This window comes from Pipistrellus hanaki (genome assembly GCF_964339955.1).
Source record: "Pipistrellus hanaki genome assembly, chromosome: 3".
NCBI lineage: Eukaryota > Metazoa > Chordata > Mammalia > Chiroptera > Vespertilionidae > Pipistrellus > Pipistrellus hanaki.
In genome coordinates, this window is record NC_140505.1 from 54,491,559 (window position 1) to 54,512,367 (window position 20,809).

Below are 20,809 nucleotides of genomic sequence, written 5' to 3' on the forward strand. Positions count from 1 at the left end.
AGTATATTATTATCTTATATTTTGACTGCTAATTTTTGGCTTATTACTCGTTGTTGAATTCCAGATATGGGAGGACAATGGGTCATTGGCATTTTATTTGGATTGCAGGATTTAAAATTGTAGACGTTATGAAATTTTCAAATGTCTAAGGCTAATGTAAGGTTACTTTATGTACTTGTTTTATTACATTCCTCCCCAAAGTCTGTAGACTGATATAAGTACTTCCCAGTCTTATTTGTAGTACTTTCTAAATACTTGATATGTCATTATCAGTGAATCAGATTTTTAAAAGATGATTTAATTCCAGCATTAAAATATAAAAGTTTAAGAATCCTTTGATTTGGCTTACTCTAGTATTATTAGAGATAGTAAGAGATTAAGATAAGCTCACCCAGGAGGGATTGAAATAGGTGTTTTTACATAGTTTAGTTAGCTTTCTAGGCTTAAATTATAAATTAGATGCCCTTATATAGGACAGGAACAACGCTTACTTGGAAAAATGATGCCTTATGTTGTTTACTAACACTGTTTGCATTGTCGATAGCTACTAGTGCCATCAACAGCTTAGTCTGTAAACTTTTGGGAAACAGAACTTTTTTCAAAACTTAAAAGTCATGACTACCAAGTAAAGATTTTAAGAAGGTCCACCTTTTATTTATTCCTGTCATGTAAGCCCAGCCAATATTATTTTTTGTCCATTTTATTAACCTTCTGAGTTAATGTTTCATATTGTTTTACAGTATTTATTCAATGGATACTTATTGAGTTATTACTGTTATTTGCTAGTTACTACATTAGGAGTTAGAAATACCCCCATGAACTAGCATTTAGCAAATAACTGCCGATGGGATAATGTTACTTAAATGAAAGTGTTGCCTGGCCAGTGTGGCTCGGTGGTTGACCTATGAACCAGATCACGTCAGGGGACGTGCCCAGGTTATGGGCTTGATCCCCCAGGTGTGACATGCAGGGGGCAGCTGTCCAATGATTGTCTCTCATCATTGATGTTTCTATCTTTCCCTCCCTCTCCCTTCCTTTCTGAAATAAATAAAAATATATTTTAAAAGACAACATAATGAAAGTGTTTATCAGGATATGACAATTATAAGTAGACATCTGAATCACAGTTTCTAAAAGGGTAATACTTTCCAAAGTGGAAGTAAAATGAACAAATGTATTCAATATTTCAGGGAGGTTTGAACCATGGGCATGTATTATATTAGGGTTATAATTTTATCCAGGATACACAACACAGAAGGTTTGACTATATTGAGATCAGCGACTTTCTGAAGTATCATAGTACATCATGACAGCTACTGTCTGTGTAGAGTAGAGGCTTGAAAGTATTAACTTTCATTTAGCTAATTCAGAAGTAGTATTTCCAGGATGGTAGATCAAGATTAGAAATAATGGGATTACCTATATGTGAGTATATGAAGTAAATAAAACTATGACAGGCAGGTCTGAATGTCTCCTGACCTCTGATTGCCCCAGCACCACAGAGCTCAGATGAGAATCTAGGTGGGTGTGGTTTTTCAACCTCAGTTTCTTTTCTGACTTAAGAGCTGACACTCTGACTTTATCAAAATTTTTGCACTTTCACTTATTGGTATCACACCTATACACATTGCATCTTCCTCATTCTCAGGGAAGCTCAGAGGCCTTGAAACTCAAGAAAAGTGAAGTATTACCACCACTAACAGCAACAATTATTGCATAGTATTCCAGCTACGGACATAATTGGTCTCAAAAGTAAATTTGAGTCATAATGACTTTTGATTGCAGAGAGGCCTAGCACAACTTAGAGCGACCTTCTTGGAAAGGAAATTCTTAGAGCAGAACAGCCTTCCCACATGTTTCTGAAAGTCTTTTATAGAAGTGTGTGACACCCCAAACCTTCCCAAAAAGCTGGGGTTGAATAAGTTAGGGAATTTTTGTACACTATTTCCCTCTTGGAGAGTTGCAGTGCTTGCTAGAAGATTACAGTCTCTATTTAGTCCTACTATAAAAATATGTTTAATATATTTTAAAAAAATATATTTTATTGATTTTTTACAGAGAGGAAGGGAGAGAGATAGAGAGTTAGAAACATTGATGAGAGTCATCAATCAGCTGCCTCTTGCACGCCCCCTACTGGGGATATGCCCGCAACCAAGGTACATGCCCGCATGTACCTTGACCGCAATTGAACCTGGGACCCTTCAGTCCGCAGGCTGACGCTCTATCCACTGAGCCAAAACGGTTTCAGCTGTTTAATATTTTTAAATTTAACCGATTCAATCTTATTTGACCACAGTTTTTTTCCTTAACATATTACCTAGCAGCAATCTCAAAGTTGACTGTTCTGCCTTAATTCAGGATACGTTCTGCCACGATCCAGCTATTGGTAGCGATCAATTTGGAGGCAGATCTTAACACTCACAGCCAATTAGACGCTATCTTTATTAGCCTATTCTATAAGAACTATAAGAAAAGTTCTTTATGAACCTTTTATGGAATACTTACATTGCTTAATAGAGTATACTATTAATTTGAAAATTTTAGCAAAGCATGAGTTCACTACTTAAGCGACCTTTGCATTCCTTACATTAGGACTTAGGAGTGGGGCTGCTATGGAATGAGTAGAAACAGGTGAGCTTCTCATGACTGGGCTGTGGCCTGGAGTGCATTTTCCCTGAGATGTGGTGGCCTGGGAGCCCAGCGTGACTCCTGATGCATTGCTCCATGCTGCCTGTGGCTGTGCTTGCCCATGATGGGACTTGTGAATGGCTTGTGCTACCATATCGTTGCAAAGAACCAGGTTATGCAGTGATCCTTACAGATATGTATTTACGTATTTGCTTTCCGCAGCGATGGAGAGGGGAGAAGAAGGACCTCGTCCACTTGCAGCAATGATTCTCTGAATGTTGGAGGAACCCCTGTCACTCCTCGCCGGATCTCCTGGCGGCAGCGCATCTTCCTCAGGGTTGCTTCTCCCATGAACAAGTCTGCCTCGGCAATGCAGCAGCAGGGTCTGTATGGTGCTCACGAAGGAATTACTCCTCACTGGTGCAAATTAGGGAATGGAATGCAGTGGTTTGTGTCCAAAGAGACTTACGTATTACAGTGGAGAAATAATTTCTCTTTCCATATCTGATATAGTGGTTAACTTCTCAGATATCATTAGAACATATCTGGCATTCAGCAAATGCTTGTTTAATGAATGAATAAGTTTTCCAAATCAGGAACTATGATAGTGCTAGAAAAGAAGTCAGATTTTTTTAAAAATCTTCCCTCCCTCCCTCCCTCCCTCCCTCCCTCCCTCCCTCCCTCCCTCCCTCCCTCCCTCCTTCCCTCCCTCCTTCCCTCATCCCTCATCCCTCCCTTTCTCTCTTCCTTCCAAACTTTTAAAATGTTTTAAAAATTGAATTTATTGGGGTGACATTAGTTAATAAAACCATATAGGTTTCAAGTATACAACTCAGTAACACATCATCTGTATACTGCGTCTGCACTCGACACACAAGTAAAATATCTTCTTACCACCCTTTTTCCCCCTTTATCATCTTCCCCCTCTCACCTCCCCCTTTTCCCTGGCAATCACCATATTGTTGTCTGTGTCTCTGCTTTTTAATTTTTGCTTTTTACCCCCTTAATCCCTTCATTTTTTCACCCAGCTCCCTCCTAACCCCTCTCCCCTCTGACAGCTTTCAGTCTGTTCTACTGAGTTATAGTTGACATTCAGCATAGTCATAGCCTTTTTTATTATTGGAAAAGCAATGTACTCTTTTTTAACAGTCACACATAAAACAAAGTGATATAAAATGTTGAACAATAAAGAAATGGATACAGATACACTAGGCGAATATCAAGCAAAAGAGCGTGGCAGCTGTCTTCGAATGTTAGGCCTGTTGTTAGAAATTAAAGCAAAAACATACAGAGGGGCAAATAACCTAATAAACAAATATATAAATATAATGAGAACACACATAAGTATACAGACTTGAGAGCTAGAAAAATCACAGAATTTTTAACATAAATAAAAGAAAATCACTAGCTCTTTTAATATATTCCTCCATGAAAATTAAATATAGAAAAATTGAATACAGATAATAAGAAATACAATTAAACAAAATTTATCTGATATTTATATGGAACCTTGCCATCAGAGAGAAAATTCATTCATTTATAGTACATACGGAATAGTCATAAAAATTAATTATGTTCTTGGCTCCAAAGATTTCTTAATGAATTCCACATCATCATGGCCATTTATACTATGTTCTCTGATCACAGTGCAAATAAGAATAAAAAGAAAAAAGAAGGAAAAATGAAGAAGAAATGAAAGAAAGAAAGGAATCAAGAATTAGAGGACAACTAAAATATTTTGTCTGTTTGGAAACTGAAAGCTCTACTAGAAGCTAGAAGGAAGACAATATGATAAATATTGAGTGGTATTTAGAGAGCATTTCTAAAATTAAGAAAGCCAAAATGTAAATGTACTAAATATTTAACTCAAGAAGCTAAAACAAAAGTGAAAGAGTAAAAAACAATTTTAAAGTTATTTATTAAGAAAATAAATAATGATATGGGTGAAGGTCAATTAGTAAATTGAAAAAAACAAACAAGAAAACAGTTGACATTACTAAAGATAAAATCAGCTGTGCCTACGCTGGTCAGAAGAAGCTTCAGGGCAAAGTTAGGTATTTCTTTAAACGCATTGCTGAGACACGTATGTTTCTGAAAGAGGAACTAGCAAAGCTCTGGAGTCATTGGAGGGACTTTTGTGGGTCAGAGAATCATGAGAACTTGAACTTTGGGAGCACAGAATGGAAGGCTGAGATGAGGATGGAAAGGTTACAAGAGGCCGGAATCTGAAAGGATCTATATGCTACCCCTGTAGTCTGGACATAGTTCTTCGGGATATAAGCAATCATTGACGTGTTTTAAGAGACATGATCATGCCTGTTAATACAGAAAAAAAAAATGGCAACAGTACAAAAGATGGCCTGGAACAGAGGGAGAGAATGAGCTCAGGAATTGGGTAAGAGAGTGTTGCAGGAGTGAGCAGGGGTGCTGAGCCAAGATGTGCTCAGAGTTGCCCAGCTGCTTTTCTCCTGGAGGATTCAGATGGTAGATGCAGCCTTTAGGAGAGCCTTCATACCGACTCACACACTCTTTTTGCTTTTCACAATCAGAGGGTGTACATAGGTGAATTGCAGAAGTGTTAAAACTCAGGGGAAAGGCCGGTTCATTTTTGAGCACCTATCTTTTAGGTCATTTTGTGCGGAAAGGAGAAGTGGTGAAATGAGGTATGCTTTCATTTCACTATGAGAGGGAACTCTGGAAGGGGAATTCAGGCTGGTGAGTTTACTTAAACCTTTCCTTCCAGAAACTAACAGTGACCGGGAGAGTGGCTCTGTGCAAAGCTTTAAAGGTGGACAGACTGTAGGATGAGAGCACATTGATTCTGGAGAAAACTTCTGTAGTCTGGGCTACTGCTGTGGAATGCCTCTCACTGTGTTCTTCTCTGCAGATGGGCTGGACAGGAATGAGCTGCTGCCGCTGTCCCCTCTTGCTCCAACCATGGAGGAGGAACCGGTGGTTATATTCATGTCTGGGGCTGATGACCCAGAAAATGCTGAAGAAAGAAAAAAATCGGAAGAATTGAGGAGTTTGTGGAGAAAAGCCATACACCAACAGATTTTGTTGCTTCGAATGGAAAAAGAAAACCAGAAACTTGAAGGTTAGCCATTCAAATAGGGCTAAACTATATGATACTATAATGTAAGATTGTTGTCTCGGACTATATACGCACTTTTACTGGACTACGGATGATAATTGTTTATTTCTATTTTGTGAGATGGTTATAACACGGGAAAGACCATCTTGAAATATTTGCATTTTGGCTTAGTAGAATTAAAAGCATCAGGCACCCTTAGAGCTATTTGGGTAATAGAGGGTGTAGATAATATGATAATACAGTCATATATATTTGATCATCAGTGTATTTTATATGACTTAAATATCATTTGTGCATTACTTTAAAAAAAACTCTTAAATATGAGAAAGCAAATTTTTTTCTTGAATATGATTTTCAACTTTCAGGATAATTGTATTTTTAATAGGCGAAATAAGACTATTTCAAATTAATCGTATCCAACTCAAGTGTCTAATTACATTTTATCAAATCAAAGTTCATATTTTTGTTATAAAGTTTCTATTTAAAAGTTATATGCAAATCATTAAATTTATAATTGGATAATTTAGAATAGCTATTGTGCTGTTTGTTTTCTCCTGGAGGATTCAGAGGTAGATGTAGCCTTTAGGAGAGGCCTCATACTGACTCCTCCTACCGACTCAAAAAGCACTCTTTTGCTTTGCTTTATTGCTCAGTTTATAAATACCAAATGCTATAGAATGTGTTTTCCAGACTGAAATATTGATGTTATTTACCTCAGTACTGATAGAACCACACACAGGAGATGTGGAGACAGGACCAAAATGTATTAATGCCATTATCTTTGGCACATCACTGAACATAAAAGAGTCTTACCTTTTACATTTGTAAAATGAAAGATTTAGCTTAAGTGGGCCCTTTGGTTTTTTGGAGTCTTAGAAACTACACAATTGAAGATTGTCTTTGAGTTGCTTTTATTGTGTTGTCTTCCAAAAAGCTTTTTAAATATAATTATTCACCTTTCTGTGCTCATCATCTAGCTTAAGATTCCTCTCACTATACCTGTTACTCAGTTCAGCTTTTAATTTCAACAGTATTTAGTTTGCAAGCTCATAATTTATTTCCTTTATTGTTATTTTTCTTAGCAGAAGGAAGAGTACTAAGATTTTACAAAAGAAGTAAATGTTCTTTAAAAAAAAAATGCAATTAGTTGCTATTGACATAGCTTTTAAAAGTTGGGTGTGATAAATGGTATGCCCACTTGAATTGCCATAGATTTTTTTTTTTTTTTTTTTTTAAGGAATTGAATTTATAGGCTGGGGCAAAAATATTTTTACAGTTGTTGTTTTGGCAAATAATAAAACAAGAATAAACTCTGTGTTTCTCATACCTACAACTATAAACCTATTTTTGCCCCCTCCTGTGTGTTTTTAAGCAATTGGCTACATCTTGAATTTACTCATAAACATAAAAAGAGGTTGATAAAAGCATGGCTATCATCCTATAAAACATTTAAAGCATCAACTTAGATATTTCATTAACATTTGGGAGTATGTACAAGTGGAATCTTATATTAAGTGTTAAAGGAAGTTTTAGAATCATAGACTGCATTGGAAATGGCCTTGGGGATTATTAAGCTCTATTCTTCATTCTGCAAATGTTAGTCATTGGCTTGGACTAGATAAGGAATTAACCTAAGGTCACACAGTGATGCGCTGGCAGACAGGTACTGAGCCGCGTGTTTACTTCTCATGGTTCTCGGGTTTTTCCCAGTATGCCACAGCATTTCTCAGCTATGTGTGAATATAGGGAAGTGGAATGTTTCAATGCAACTGACTGCGTGTAAACTATAGAAACTGACAGAATAAGAATGGAGGTGACATTTAGAATATTTAGAAAACTTTATTAGTTTTATATTTATTTCTCTACTTATGTAACAAAGGCAAAATAATCTAACTTATTAAAATTCTAGCCAAAGGATAATCATTTTTTGGTGGTACTTTATTTTCACACCTAGTTAACCAATTGAGGGCAGAGGTGAACTGCTCTTACTCAGTTTATCCTGAGGGCCTGCAGTTGGCACATAGTAGGTGTTTATTATTATTTTAAATGAAAAAATAGTCTACAGAAGGCTAGAGAAAAAGAAAATCTGAGGATATGTTGTGCTCTGTTCATTGTGAAAAAAAAAATCATCAGCAAAGTTAAATGTGGGATTATATTTATTATTAGCTTTAATGAATTCACTCCTTTTATTTGATGATCATAGAGAAATACAAAGCAAATATGGAGAAGCAAAGCAAAATTATGTTAGAAAGCCATCTAGTGGTATCCAGGAGAATATTTTTGTGTGCGATTTTTTTTTTTTTTAATATGTCTGGACTTTTATGTAGACCATTTTATAATTCTGTTCTAATAGCAGTCGATTGTAAGATATTTAAATTTTTTTGAAAAGGTTTCAAACACACTAAGTAAAGAATAATACTGGTTTTGCTGTTGTTTTTTGTGCTGTCGAGGACTTTGGGTGCATGACAAAGATTTGTGTTGCAGAAGGTAAGGTGGTTGAGCCCTGTGGGCTTGAATGATTATTTACATATTTACTCGGAGAGACTCCTGTTCAACGTGATACGGACGACAGAGAAAAATATATATTCTGTCATGGTTTTTCTTCATTTTGAAATCAAATAAAGACCAAGTTAAGATAGTGGATGTTTTTGTAGGCATTTCTTTTAATAAGCTCTGGGCTTATATTTTAGATCAGCAAATGAAAGAGAATTTTGTACTATTTAAAAAATGGAACTAGTGAAAACTTCAGTAACATAAATTCTCCTTTTTGAGATTATTACTAATGAACACAGGAGCGTATAACTCAGTCTTGTTAAGGATAGTGTTCCTAATGGAAATAATTATAAAAACATATCAGGTTATGATGGTCAAATATTTATGGAATCAAGGTTAGCATGAGACATTGTTTCCTCATAGATGTCAAATATAAAATATTAACACTTCTGTGGTGTTTGAAATATTGTAAGTTGTCACTTTGGAGGCTATCACATTTATTAAAAAATTGAAATTTTTAGCATAACAAATATGGTTTATTTTTATATTTATTAGAGTGACAGTCTGTAAGATACTGAGTAACACATCCTCGGGAAGTTGTGCCTGACATTTTCTTACATGAAATGATTCCAAGTTTGAGAACCTTTCATGTATTCTCACTTTTTTTAAGTTTTCTTTTTTCAGAAAATATTAATGGTTGATTCCTAAAAGCCATTGGGTATAGTTTTACAAATACAATACAGTGTTAAAAATACTACGTTTTAAAAACATTTTGATCTTACATAAATTCTCCTGTTTTCCTCAGCAAGCAGAGATGAACTCCATTCCAGAAAAATTAAACTGGACTATGAAGAAATTGGTGTATGTCAGAAGGAGATCTTAATAACCTGGGATAAGAAGTTATTGAACTGCAGAGGAAAAACAAAATGTGATATGGAAGACATTCATATTTCTCTTAAAGAAGGTATTGTAGAACACCTCAATCTTCTTTTTTCTTTTTTTTGCTAATCCACACCCAAGGATACTTCTCCATTGATTTTTAGAGAGAGTTGAAGAGAGGGGGGAGAGACAGAGAGAAACATCAATGTGAGAGAGGCATATTGATTGGTGCCTCCCATAGGAACCTGGACTGGAACCAGAAATTGAGCCTGCAACCGAGATATGTGCCCTTGACCAAAATCAAACCCTTGATCCTTCAGTCTAGAGGCTGATGTGCTATCCACTGAACCAAACAGGCTAGGGCCCAATCTTCTTTTTAGAGAAAGTTTCAGAGATTTTTTTTAAAAAAATCTGTGCACTTTGGGCATACTTTTGTCTTTATAATGTGCCTATAAAAAAAAAGGAAAGTGATTACTACAGCCAGCAGTCAGTGACTCAGTTGGTAAAAAATGGGGCTAAAGGAGAGAGTGTCCCTGAAGAGATAGCAACACCATTCTGCAGACTTGCTTGTCTCCTTCAGTAAGTGGTTCTCAGCCCAGTGTCATTTTTACCAAGGAAGGAGCAGATTCACTGGATTCACTGGTACAGATCTTTGATCATGTCCATAAAAATAATTCAGGCTTACAGACTTCACTCATTTCCATCCTTTGGTTAGAAGAGTTTACTTACACACATGTGTACATGTTTATGTATATTCACTTACATGTATGTGTTTATAAACCCAGAATTATATTCTTGTGAAGCAGTTAGTATGTTTTCCTTCCATCTACTTATTTCTTTTAGAAGATTTACTTTTATTTAGCCTTTATAGTGCATTGCTGCTCTGTCATATAAAATGACTGATAATGAATCTTATTTTAAAAGGTTATGGTAACGTGTGAAACTGTTGCATAACTAAATTGAAATTAAGATTAATTTTGTAAGATCCTACATTTACAGTCCTAATATATTGGTGGTTTGCCTCGAAGATATGGAAATCCTAAAGATTTTCACTGAATGCATTATTTGAGAGGTAAAAAAGTGGTTCCTAGAATGTGTGAGAGATGTTATGGCTTTTAAAATACGTTTTAGGGGGTGCCCACCTTCCCATTCCATACAGGACACAGTTTAACTTTCTGAACATCATGCCCAGCGCCCCTATACCCGCTCCTTATTCATCTTTCTGCTCTCACTTTCTGCCTCTTGCTACCTTGTATTATGTGTTTCCTCCCAGGATGTTCCAGGCTATTTCTGCATGGATTGCTGCAGCCTCCCTACACTCCTCTTCCTTACCATGCTGCCTGCTCCCCTTTCCCATCTCCCTTCTTTCCGTCCCATCTTCCCATTGTCTCCTCACTCCTCCTTCCCCCTCCCATTCCTTTGCCCCTCTCAGGGCCTTCACACACCCTTCTCCCAAAGAGACTGCTGCTCACACTCCCAGTCTGGAGAGTCCTAGTGTCCTTCAGCACTCAGTTCAAATTTCATTTCCTCAGAAAGAGTGTGCCCACCCCTCTCCTCCATCAAAAGGAATTAGTTTCACTTTATCATTCTCTCTTATAATTCTTTCCCTGTAATTGTGGGGATCATAAGTTGCAATATTGTATTTACGTGTATATTTGTTTAATGTTTTTCTCACCACTGCACTGCACGTCTAGCATCTAAGAGAGCATCTTGCACAAGTTACTTACTGAATGGATGAAAGACTAATTTTCCTGAGAATGCATTTATTCACTCCTTAGTGATGAGGTACCCCTCAGGGCCATGCTCTCTACTCTGCTATACATTAGACACTCAGTAACTACTTGTTTAACTGAAGTGAATTAAATTTTTGTAAAACTGTGATTGGATGGATAATAAAACACTCCACCCCTGTTATCAATAATTCATTTAATAAGCTGATGAAAATTACCTTCTAAGAATGACATTTTACACACTCTTCATTCATTTATTCAACAGATGCTTACATTGCAAGGTATATTGTTAGACTTCATCATACGGAGGTGAAAGTGTGCTCACTATTCTCCAGGACCTTACCATTGCAGTGGGGAAAACAGATGAACATACAGTAGAGAGCTACCTGTAATCTAATATGGCAGTGTTAGAGAAGGATGAACTAAGTAGTAAGTGGAAAGGAGTGTCTGGGAGACCTTCAGTCAAAGAAAGACATTCAGGCTCACCCATAAAAGACAAGCAGAAATATCCTAAACATTCATTCAATGGGGGAGCTTGGATTTCTTTGAGACAACACTAAGAAACTGGAGGTGTGAAAATAACCATAAGTTTCTTATGCTTTATGCGTGGAGGGGAATGGGAGGCAACTGGACTGAAAAGGTGGTTTGGAGATATATTGTGGAGGGCCTTTGTAAATCAGTCAGTGAGCCTGAGCTACAGCTTTTGCAAAATAATATTTTCAGCTGATGCAGACTGTGGCATTGCAGTCCAAATAGATTATTGCCATTAAGCCTTCCTTTACCCAGCTGGAGCTCAGGAACGTATTTCAGAGCTAGTCTGTCTGAACTAGAAAAACGCAGTGAAATAAAATTAGCTGCTTCGTAAAGAATTGAATTCTGCCCCTCCCAGCCCTTATGTTATATCCTTTGGCATCAAAAGCATAATTTTAGCATACTTTGAATCGATTGTGATACCCTTTGGTTTTCTAACACAATGGAGTTAGCTTCATTTCACAGGCTAGATGTTTTCTTCCCAAAGACTGAAGGTTGTTAATTAGCACTCCAGTTATACCTCTTCATGTTTATAATTTCATTATTCTGTGACCATATAGGAATGCTGTTTAATTCTCTTTTACCACGTTTCTTATTTATGACCAATACTGAAACATTACATGAGGATTTGCATTTGTTACTAGCCTTCAAACCAAATAAAAGGTGATAATAGGCAATAATACATACTAGGATTTCAGAATTTGGCCTCCGAAACCATATTTCCGGAGTTCTAATTCTAAGCTGATGAATTCGGGCAAGTTACTTAGCCTCTTGTAACGTGCCCAAATTCACAACAGCTAGCAAGGGGCAGTTTAGAATTAGAACCTAAACTGCCTCAACTTCCCCATCTGTACAATGGGGGTAATGGTGATCACCTCCCTCATCAGGGTGTTTTCTGAGCCCATTTCCCATGCTTAGCAGTGAGGCACCCTCAGTAAATTGTGTATTAGGTGCTCACTCAGTGTGGGCCCATGTTGTCAGAATCGCTGTTGTTATTTAAGGGTGTTGCCCCCCCTCCCCCCCCCGCCCCCAAGACATCAGCAGCTGAGGGATTAAACTTGTTAGTCATGCTCCATGTTCACACGGTGGCATGCAGGACATTGCAGCTGCCTGTTTCAAGCATTACATGGTTCACCAGCTCTGATTCAGCAACTTCAGTCCAGAGTTCAAGACCTTGATTTTTTTCTCGGACTACCGTAGGTGTTCCCAAAAGCCGACGAGGAGAAATCTGGCAGTTCCTGGCTGTACAATATCGTCTAAGGCACCGATTGCCCAATAAGCAGCAACCTCCAGACACGTCCTACAAGGAACTTCTGAAGCAGCTCACGACCCAGCAGCATGCTATTCTCGTGGACTTAGGTATGTTTGCCCTGTTGATTATTATTTATAAGAGTTTGTTGAGTTTTTTGTCTGTCTGTGTTTTGGTGTCGAGAAAGAGGAGCTGTTGGCCTATGTAGAGATACTGTTTTGTTTTTTTAGGGCAGTTGGTTTTATACCTACTTGAAGATGTCATAATTGCCCGAGTAGGAAATGAAGTTTTTGTCACCAAACTGTCCCTCTGAAGAAAGAGTTATCTTATATGTGAATCAGTGTAAAGGTCATATTGTCAGATACTCTGAGTTCCTGTTTTTGAATAACTGACTTTTGTTTGGGGTAGACAGTTATCTCAATCAGCTTTGACTTTGAAATGGGTTAGAGTAGGTTAAAAGGGCTACCATTTTTTTTTTTTTTTAATCTAAGTTCCATTAAGTATATCTGGACAGGTTGCTGAAAACAAGCCTTTGAATATGACTTTATAAAGCAATACAAGGAGTGGTTATGTTGTGGAAATCATGAATTCTTCTCTATAGGGTGGAAGAAAAATTATCTGTCATAGTGTTAGATGAATGGGTAACTACAGCCTGGGGGAGAATTTCCAGGGTCAGCTTCATAAAGCTGTGTTTGTAAGTGCTACATTTCAAATAAGTTAAGAAAGTAAAAATAGTATTATTTTAAAAATTATATTGTGCCTAGTTTTTCTCTAAATTAACATATTATAATATGTTGCCCTGCTCATGAATCCATACGCCAGTAGCTCACTGCTGGACTCCTGTAGTTCTCTGCCTGCTGCCCCATCCTCCTGTGGCTCTCTCCCCTTCTCATCCCCCTTACCTCCGCCTCCCCATAGCTTGCTACCCTGGCCCCTCCTATAGCTCTCTTATGCCCGCCCCACTTGTAGCCAGTAGCTCTCTGCCACTGCCCAGCCCTCCCCCTCCCTCTCATAGCTTGCTGCCCTGACCCCTCCTGTAGTTCTCTGCTGATCGCTTATAGTTCGCTGCCCCATCCTCCTGCAGATCTGCGATCCAGTCCTTATACAATCAGTCGTTACGCCTCACGGAGTAATGGATAATTAGCATATTCCCTTCTTATTATATAGGATTTTATTATTTTGCAATATCAGACATTTTGGATTAAACATTGTACACTGACATTTGACTATTTCATCTGCATCCCTAAAAATTGGTAATTTTAAAGTGGACAGATACGTTACTTGAGCCCATTTGTGAAAACAAGTGATTGCATTTTATTTGGAGTCACCTTATATTAGAGCATATAAAAACCACTGGCCAAAACCTAGTTTTGACCTCTGTTCCTTTTAGATGATAGCTTTTTGTTGGGAAAGGGGTCCAAATTAGTTAATATTTTTGAGCCAAATAGAATTAAAAGGGAGAATTTTACAAAGAAACTGGAAACTCCAGTTCTTGTTCTGATTTTACCACTGAACTGTGGTTTTAGGCAAATTACTTTGCTTCTGAGTCTCAATCTTCTCTCTTGAATGAGGACTTGGCACTAGGCAATCCTTGTGTACCTTGCAAATCTGTGGTTCTGTGTCTGGAAATTGATCCTGAGACTAGAAATTGGGATGATACATTTAGGGTGAGTCAAGATGTCCTAAAAGAAGGAGAGGATGAGATCAGATTGCAGGGACTTATTTATATAACTTATTTACCGTTTAACAAAAATGTTAACTGAGAAAGTAAAATGATAATTTTAAAAATGCTTATTTGACTCTACTTGTAGCCATGTGTGTTTCCTCAGCATGATCTTGTTATTTCTCACATCTTCCCCTTACTTGCTCTGCAGAATTAATCTTATCAGTTCCTGAGGGTGGGTGGAGGGGTGTCACTCTTAAGCATGTGTGGTGGAAACATTTAAAAATCTGGAATTCTTATAAGATTTAACTGACAGGAGTAGTCCTTTCACAAGGAAACTACCATCTCTAAATTTGGTGGCACAAAGAAAGCCCCACATCAGGCTGTGTGCACAGCTTTGGTGGTGAAGATGGGTTTGTTTCTCCATTTAGTACCAGCTTTTCAGTGATCCAGGACTGGTTGTGTTTGCTGACTGAAGTATCTCCATGTTAATTTTATATCTAAAGGAGAATTTTACAGAAGAATTTTAAAAACATGTATATTTTTTTATTGACTTGAGAGAGAGAGAGAGAGAGAGAGAGAGAGAGAGAGAGAGAACATCGATGTGAGAGAGAAGCATTAGTTGGTTGTGAGAGAGAAACATCAATTGGTTGCCTCCCGCATGCACCCCGACCCAGAATGGAACCTGAAACCTTGTCACTTGCCAAGAATCTTAGGTCTTTTGGGTATGTGTCCTGACCTGGAATCAAACCTGTGACCCTTCAGTGCATGGGACAGCACTCCACTACCTGAGGGGAATTTTTTTGAAATCACCTTGACCCCTTTACATGGCTCATGGAGATGGTTTAAGAAACAGAGAGCAAAGGATATTTGAAAAATAAGTTTTTCCTGAATGACAGATTGAATGTAAAGCAAAACAGCTCCCAAAAGTCCCTCCAGTGTCATATTATAAGAGAAGCAGGAATAAATCTGTTTAGGACTTCTAAGATTTCCTTTCAAATAATGATATCTCTTATGGTTTCAGTTAGCAGGTGGTTTTCATATGACCTTAGAATTTGCCTTGATTTATAGTCAGAATAAATTTTATATTTTATTCTCTGAAGATCTCTTCTGGATATATCCTTGATTTGTTTATGCTTATTTTTTACCCCCCTAAATAAAAGTTCTGGTTAGCATAAAATGTTTACTTCCCTGTCTTGTAAGTGGAGATGGGGTGATGATCTGGCAGGCAAGATATGGGGAGAAAGAAAGGGGGATGGAGAAGGGGAAAGAGAGATTGATTCAGATTGAGCACTTCAAGCAACTCTAACTGGTTTGAGCAAGAATGTTTATTTCTGGAAATCATTGAATTGCAGTTTTGCTCGGGTCTCCAAAGCACGAGGACATCTCAAAAATATTTTCCTTTCTTTTCCTCTGCAGGAAGGACATTTCCTACTCACCCTTACTTTTCAGCACAGCTTGGGGCAGGGCAACTGTCACTCTTCAACCTCTTGAAAGCCTACTCCTTGCTGGACAAAGAAGTGGGTTACTGTCAGGGGATCAGCTTTGTGGCTGGAGTCCTGCTTTTGCACATGAGTGAAGAGCAAGCCTTTGAAATGCTGAAGTTCCTCATGTATGACCTAGGCTTCCGCAAACAGTACAGACCCGACATGATGTCGCTGCAGGTGAGGCTGCAGACATTCTCAGGGAATGCGTCAGGTTGTGACCAGAAAATCTGAGGAGCAACCGTCTTCTAAATTACGGTAGATTTAAAGAAATCTGGACCCACTGTCCCCTAAGTCTACACATTACATGGAAGAAGAATTAAGTCATCTTAATTCACTTTTCCTCAACTTGTCAGTAGCAAAGAATCATAGGTCTTTTGTTTAAAATCTGAAAATATAATGTCTTTATTCCTTTACTTGGTGTGCAGGAATGGCAGATGTCTATGTCATGGTTCTTCTGAGCTTACCATGTCTCCCCTCTTTTACCATAAGGTCAGATAGGTTCTTAGATGGGGAAAGTTCAAAGAATATGGTACTGTGTCAGCCTACTTTTCCTAGCATGCTCTAAAGCAGCACTGTTAAGATTTTTTGGTTAAGTAGGGTATTCACTGCTACTTCTGTCTTCAACTTAGTTCAAACGCCCTGTTTACACATTTTTCCTCTCCAGTTTAAATCTCATTTTCCTTAGTGTATAAGTTTCTCACAAGAAGTTTAAATCTTTTCTGTAGATAGAATATCCCAAACATCTACTACCTTGCAATTTAAAGCTTTTAGTAGTAAAAATATAAAGGAAGACTTTAAAGAGAGGAATCTCTTGCTTTGAAGTAAGGTCAGCATGATACCCAGTTAGTCATAATATTATGCTTGGATAAGAAGTAAAATATTAAAAAATGCTTTTACAATATACTCTATTTCCCGGTTCCCAAGGATCCGTTTTCTCATTTAATATCTTAGTTACCAATTTACAGGAAAAAAAGACTTGATGCTTTCACCTGAGGAGTAGGATATGTATGGGATTCTCCTGAGAGGATGGTGAGAAGGAGTTCTCCATTTCTCTTTCTGAAGATGGCGTTTCTGCTAGGAGCCTTTCCTCTTAGTGTTCGGTTTCAGGTGTAAGTTCATATGAAGGGTGTTCACCAGAAAACAGATATGGTGATTTGGTTCCTAAGTGTTGACCATTCATAGGTCTATAAACATTCCCTAAGTGAAATAATAATGATTGTGGAGGGTGTTATTCTTCATTCTATTGCTTAATAATTTACTAGTCTCATATCAGATAGGAAGCATTGCTACCCTTATAGGAATTAAATAGTTCTGATTTCCAGAAATACCACTTTGGTAGCTCTCCTTAGAATTACAAAGATTAGAGAATACCTGTGAATAGTTGATTTTGGCCAATAAATAAAAAGATAGCTATATATCTATCACTTTATTTTTTTAATTTATTAAGTTATTACATGTGTCCTCATACCCCGATTAGGCCCCCCCCCCCCCCCATCTCCCCTGACTCATGCCCTCACCTCCCTGTTGTCTGTGTCCATTGGTTAGGCTTATATGCATGCATACAAGTCCTTTGGTTGATCTATAGCTATCACTTTAAAAATACAGTGACTTTTTTATTAAAAAATATCTTATCAATTTGACATCATAAGAATTTATATAAATTGGATTTATGTATTAATTTAATATGACTTGCAATTACCAAGAAATCTGCTAAGTCTGTACTAATGAAAATGAAGATGTTTTAACATTTTTGGTGGTAGCTTTTTTATAGGTCACAAGATAGGGAACCTTATTCTAGAAGAGTAGATCTTTTTGCTCTGTAAACACTTTTCCACTTTCTAGAGCAAGAAGTGTTTTTTTATCTAATAAAAATGAATTTCAAAAGTGGAAGCAGCGATGGGCTTTAGATCACTTGGTATGGTTTCTGATACCTGCATAGTGTGAGCTTGGGTATTGTAGGTTTTCTCTGTAAAAGGAGGAAAGGGTTGAGGACTTCTAACCAAGTCTCATTTTTTTGTATCTGCAGTTTTTTGTTTTGAGTGTAAAAGCATCAAATCTTTTTATGTAAAATCTTTGGTCTCTACTTTTTTCCATCTTCTCATGCTCCACAATTCTCACCTGTCCCTGTATCTCCCCTCTTCTATCTGAAGATTTGCCATGTTATCTATAAGGTAGAATGGAAGGATTATTTATCTTAGAAAATGGCATTTTATTATTAAAGTTTCATTTGAAAGAAGAATGAATTGCACTTTTATTTGCCTTTTTCAAAATAAATTTAATGGAAATATATCTTCATGGAATGTTCTCCACCCCTAGTTTAGAATGTAGGGGAAAAGTAGCATTCCTTTTTTTTTAAATTAAACATTGAAGTATTGCTTCTGAATTATGATCATAACTATACAAGTACAGAATGCTTTTGATGCTATGCATTCTTTTTATTCTGCTAATTAGATTTCTCTGATCTTTGTGCTATCAGAGCACTTTGATATAACTTCTCTTGACATAACTCAGTATGTCTGTCTAGTTTATAAATTGTAAATGGCCTAAGGGAAATATAGGATTTTTCAATATGACTTAGTAAGATAATAATCTCATTTTTAAACCTTATATTTGCCTGTAGCTAAGCTTCTTACTTTACAGCTATGACTTCCTGTGTCTTTTTCTTTCCTTTTACAGTTTGTGTCAAACCTTAGTTTCCACATATGGGTTATAAAGATCAAACTAATAATTTGCTTTATTTATATATAGTACTTTGAATTTTAGTTTTGTGCTCTGGAATCAACAGTTTCTAACTTCACAATATAGCTCTATATTTTAATGTGTTTTTATAGAGCTAACTATTTGAGGGTGATATTTGATGATACCTTCTTGTGAAAGAAGTTTGCTGGATTTTATAAGATATTGTGTACATTTCTTACCAAAATGTTAAACTGATAAAACTGATCAAGGAACCACTACTCAATCTGTTACTGTATGCATAAAAATATAAATTAAAGCCCAATTCACAAATTTTTTTATTGTTTGCTTCTGCTTAACCTTTATCTATTACAGACATAAGTTGCTATATGTTGTCTTTATAAATTTTTTGAAATATCACTAATCAACTCAGTAACCACATGAAATAATTTCTTATTTTAATACTAGAAACATTCTGACTGCAGATTTTGCTTTAATCCCTTTTGTCATGAAAAATAAACTGCTGGAATACCTTGGACATTAGAAGTCACATCTCAAGATTCTGACTTTATAACATGCTAAGCCTAGCAGTGTCTATTGCCTGGTGGGCATAGGCCAGAGCTCCATAATAAATCAGACACGGTTCCCAGCAAATAGAGTAGGCTTTGCTTCTGAACTGAATGTGGTAGATTCTTTAGAGTGGAGGCTTTTCTGGGATTGGCCTGAAATTAGAATGGGCCTCCCATGAGAGTTCTGACCCAGGACAGTTCTGATTTATACCTTCCTACATTAATATCTACATGAGGAAAGAATGACCATCCTATATAATAAAAGGCTAATATGCAAATTGTCCCCTCAACCTGGAGTTCAACCAGGAGTTTGACAAGGGGGTGAGCCAGTTGGCCAACAGCCCATAGCCCCTCCTTCTGGCTAGACCCCACCTGTGCATGAATTTGTGCACCAGGCCTCTAGTTTCCATATATATGTTAAACCAAAACACACATGATGGTAAAACTTGCCCAATAGTCTTAGATGACCTTTCTGTGACTTGCTTTTATGACCTCAGTTAAGTGAACTTAACTATCACCTATAACCTAACAATAAAAATAAAGTAACACTGCTCTTATTTGAATATATGTGAATTTGTCATTGAATATTAGAGCAATAAAATTAAAGTTTGTGTATTTTATGCACCCTCAGACAAATGCATAATGTTTTATTTTCTTCTCCAAATTAACTTTAGATTCAAATGTACCAGCTGTCCAGACTTCTTCATGACTATCACAGAGAGCTCTACAATCACCTGGAAGAAAATGAAATCAGCCCCAGTCTTTATGCTGCCCCCTGGTTCCTCACATTGTTTGCCTCTCAATTTCCATTAGGATTTGTAGCCAGAGTTTTTGGTAAGAGATGCCTCTGAGCAAATGGGACAGTGTTATTTATTTCAAAGTATATGGAATATTCTTCTAGCCACTTGTTTTATCATGTGTTATACAGAATAGCAGATTGCCAGTGGAGTTGGATAAACATGCCTGGCTCTGTTCTGCGAGTAATTTGAAACCTTATTGGTCTTAAATAAAATTGATATTACAAGGGAAAGAAGAAGAATCCGGCTCCTGTATTTGAATGAGCTGTATTGGAGCCATTTCTTTCATTTATACCTACTAATCAGGGTATACTTCTTTAAAAGTCCAAACTAAGAAGTTACTCTGAATAATTTTCCAAAATTTCATATACATCTTTCTTATTGGCGGCTATGATTTAAAAAGTTAAACACTGTATTAGTGGCAATACAGTCTATAGAGAAAGTGCAGCTAAAGAGTAAAATCAATATGCATGGAATCAAATGTTCATTAACTTTTTCTTCTTTATGGAATATAGATGATTGCTCTTCTCCAGTTAAGTTTCCTCAGAAACTTGGGTTTCTATTAATATGTCTTCTATATACTAATACACACACACACACACACACACACACACACACACACACACACAAATATATATTTCTTCTCAGAGAATAGGTTATTAAATCAAAATGATATTATGGTGTTTCAGGGCATCCCTCTCTGACTTATGTTTAGAGGCTTTATATTAGAATTTAGGAAAGAAATCTCCCCAGTAGTCTGTTTTTTTCTATGAGGACATATATGAACAATGCAGTCAGCTCTGCGATAGCTGCTCAGCCTGTTTCTCTGAAGCTATTAAAAAATAGTGACTCTCAGGAAAGGGAAAGGTGCATGAGCAAGAAGAGTGACCATGTTTGTAGCAATGGTTTCACAATTCCCTCTTTTAAAAAAAAATGTTTTTATTGGTTTCAGAGAAGAAGGGAGAGGGAGAGAAGGATAGAAACATCAATGATGAGTGAGAATCGTTGATTGG

The 20,809-nt window shown here is 36.9% G+C and overlaps 1 protein-coding gene across 2 annotated transcripts in view; it reads left to right on the forward strand.

Moving 5' to 3' along the window:
• Nucleotides 1-20,809, forward strand: part of TBC1D4 (TBC1 domain family member 4) — a 187,712-nt gene that overhangs the window by 157,607 nt on the left and 9,296 nt on the right. For both annotated transcript variants that reach the window (XM_084876473.1, XM_084876474.1), the window contains 6 exons: nucleotides 2,851-3,011; nucleotides 5,516-5,725; nucleotides 9,021-9,179; nucleotides 12,556-12,714; nucleotides 15,687-15,931; nucleotides 19,674-19,833. In XM_084876473.1, the coding sequence (XP_084732599.1) occupies nucleotides 2,851-3,011; nucleotides 5,516-5,725; nucleotides 9,021-9,179; nucleotides 12,556-12,714; nucleotides 15,687-15,931; nucleotides 19,674-19,833 (1,094 nt within the window). The remainder of the gene's footprint in view (nucleotides 1-2,850; nucleotides 3,012-5,515; nucleotides 5,726-9,020; nucleotides 9,180-12,555; nucleotides 12,715-15,686; nucleotides 15,932-19,673; nucleotides 19,834-20,809) is intronic.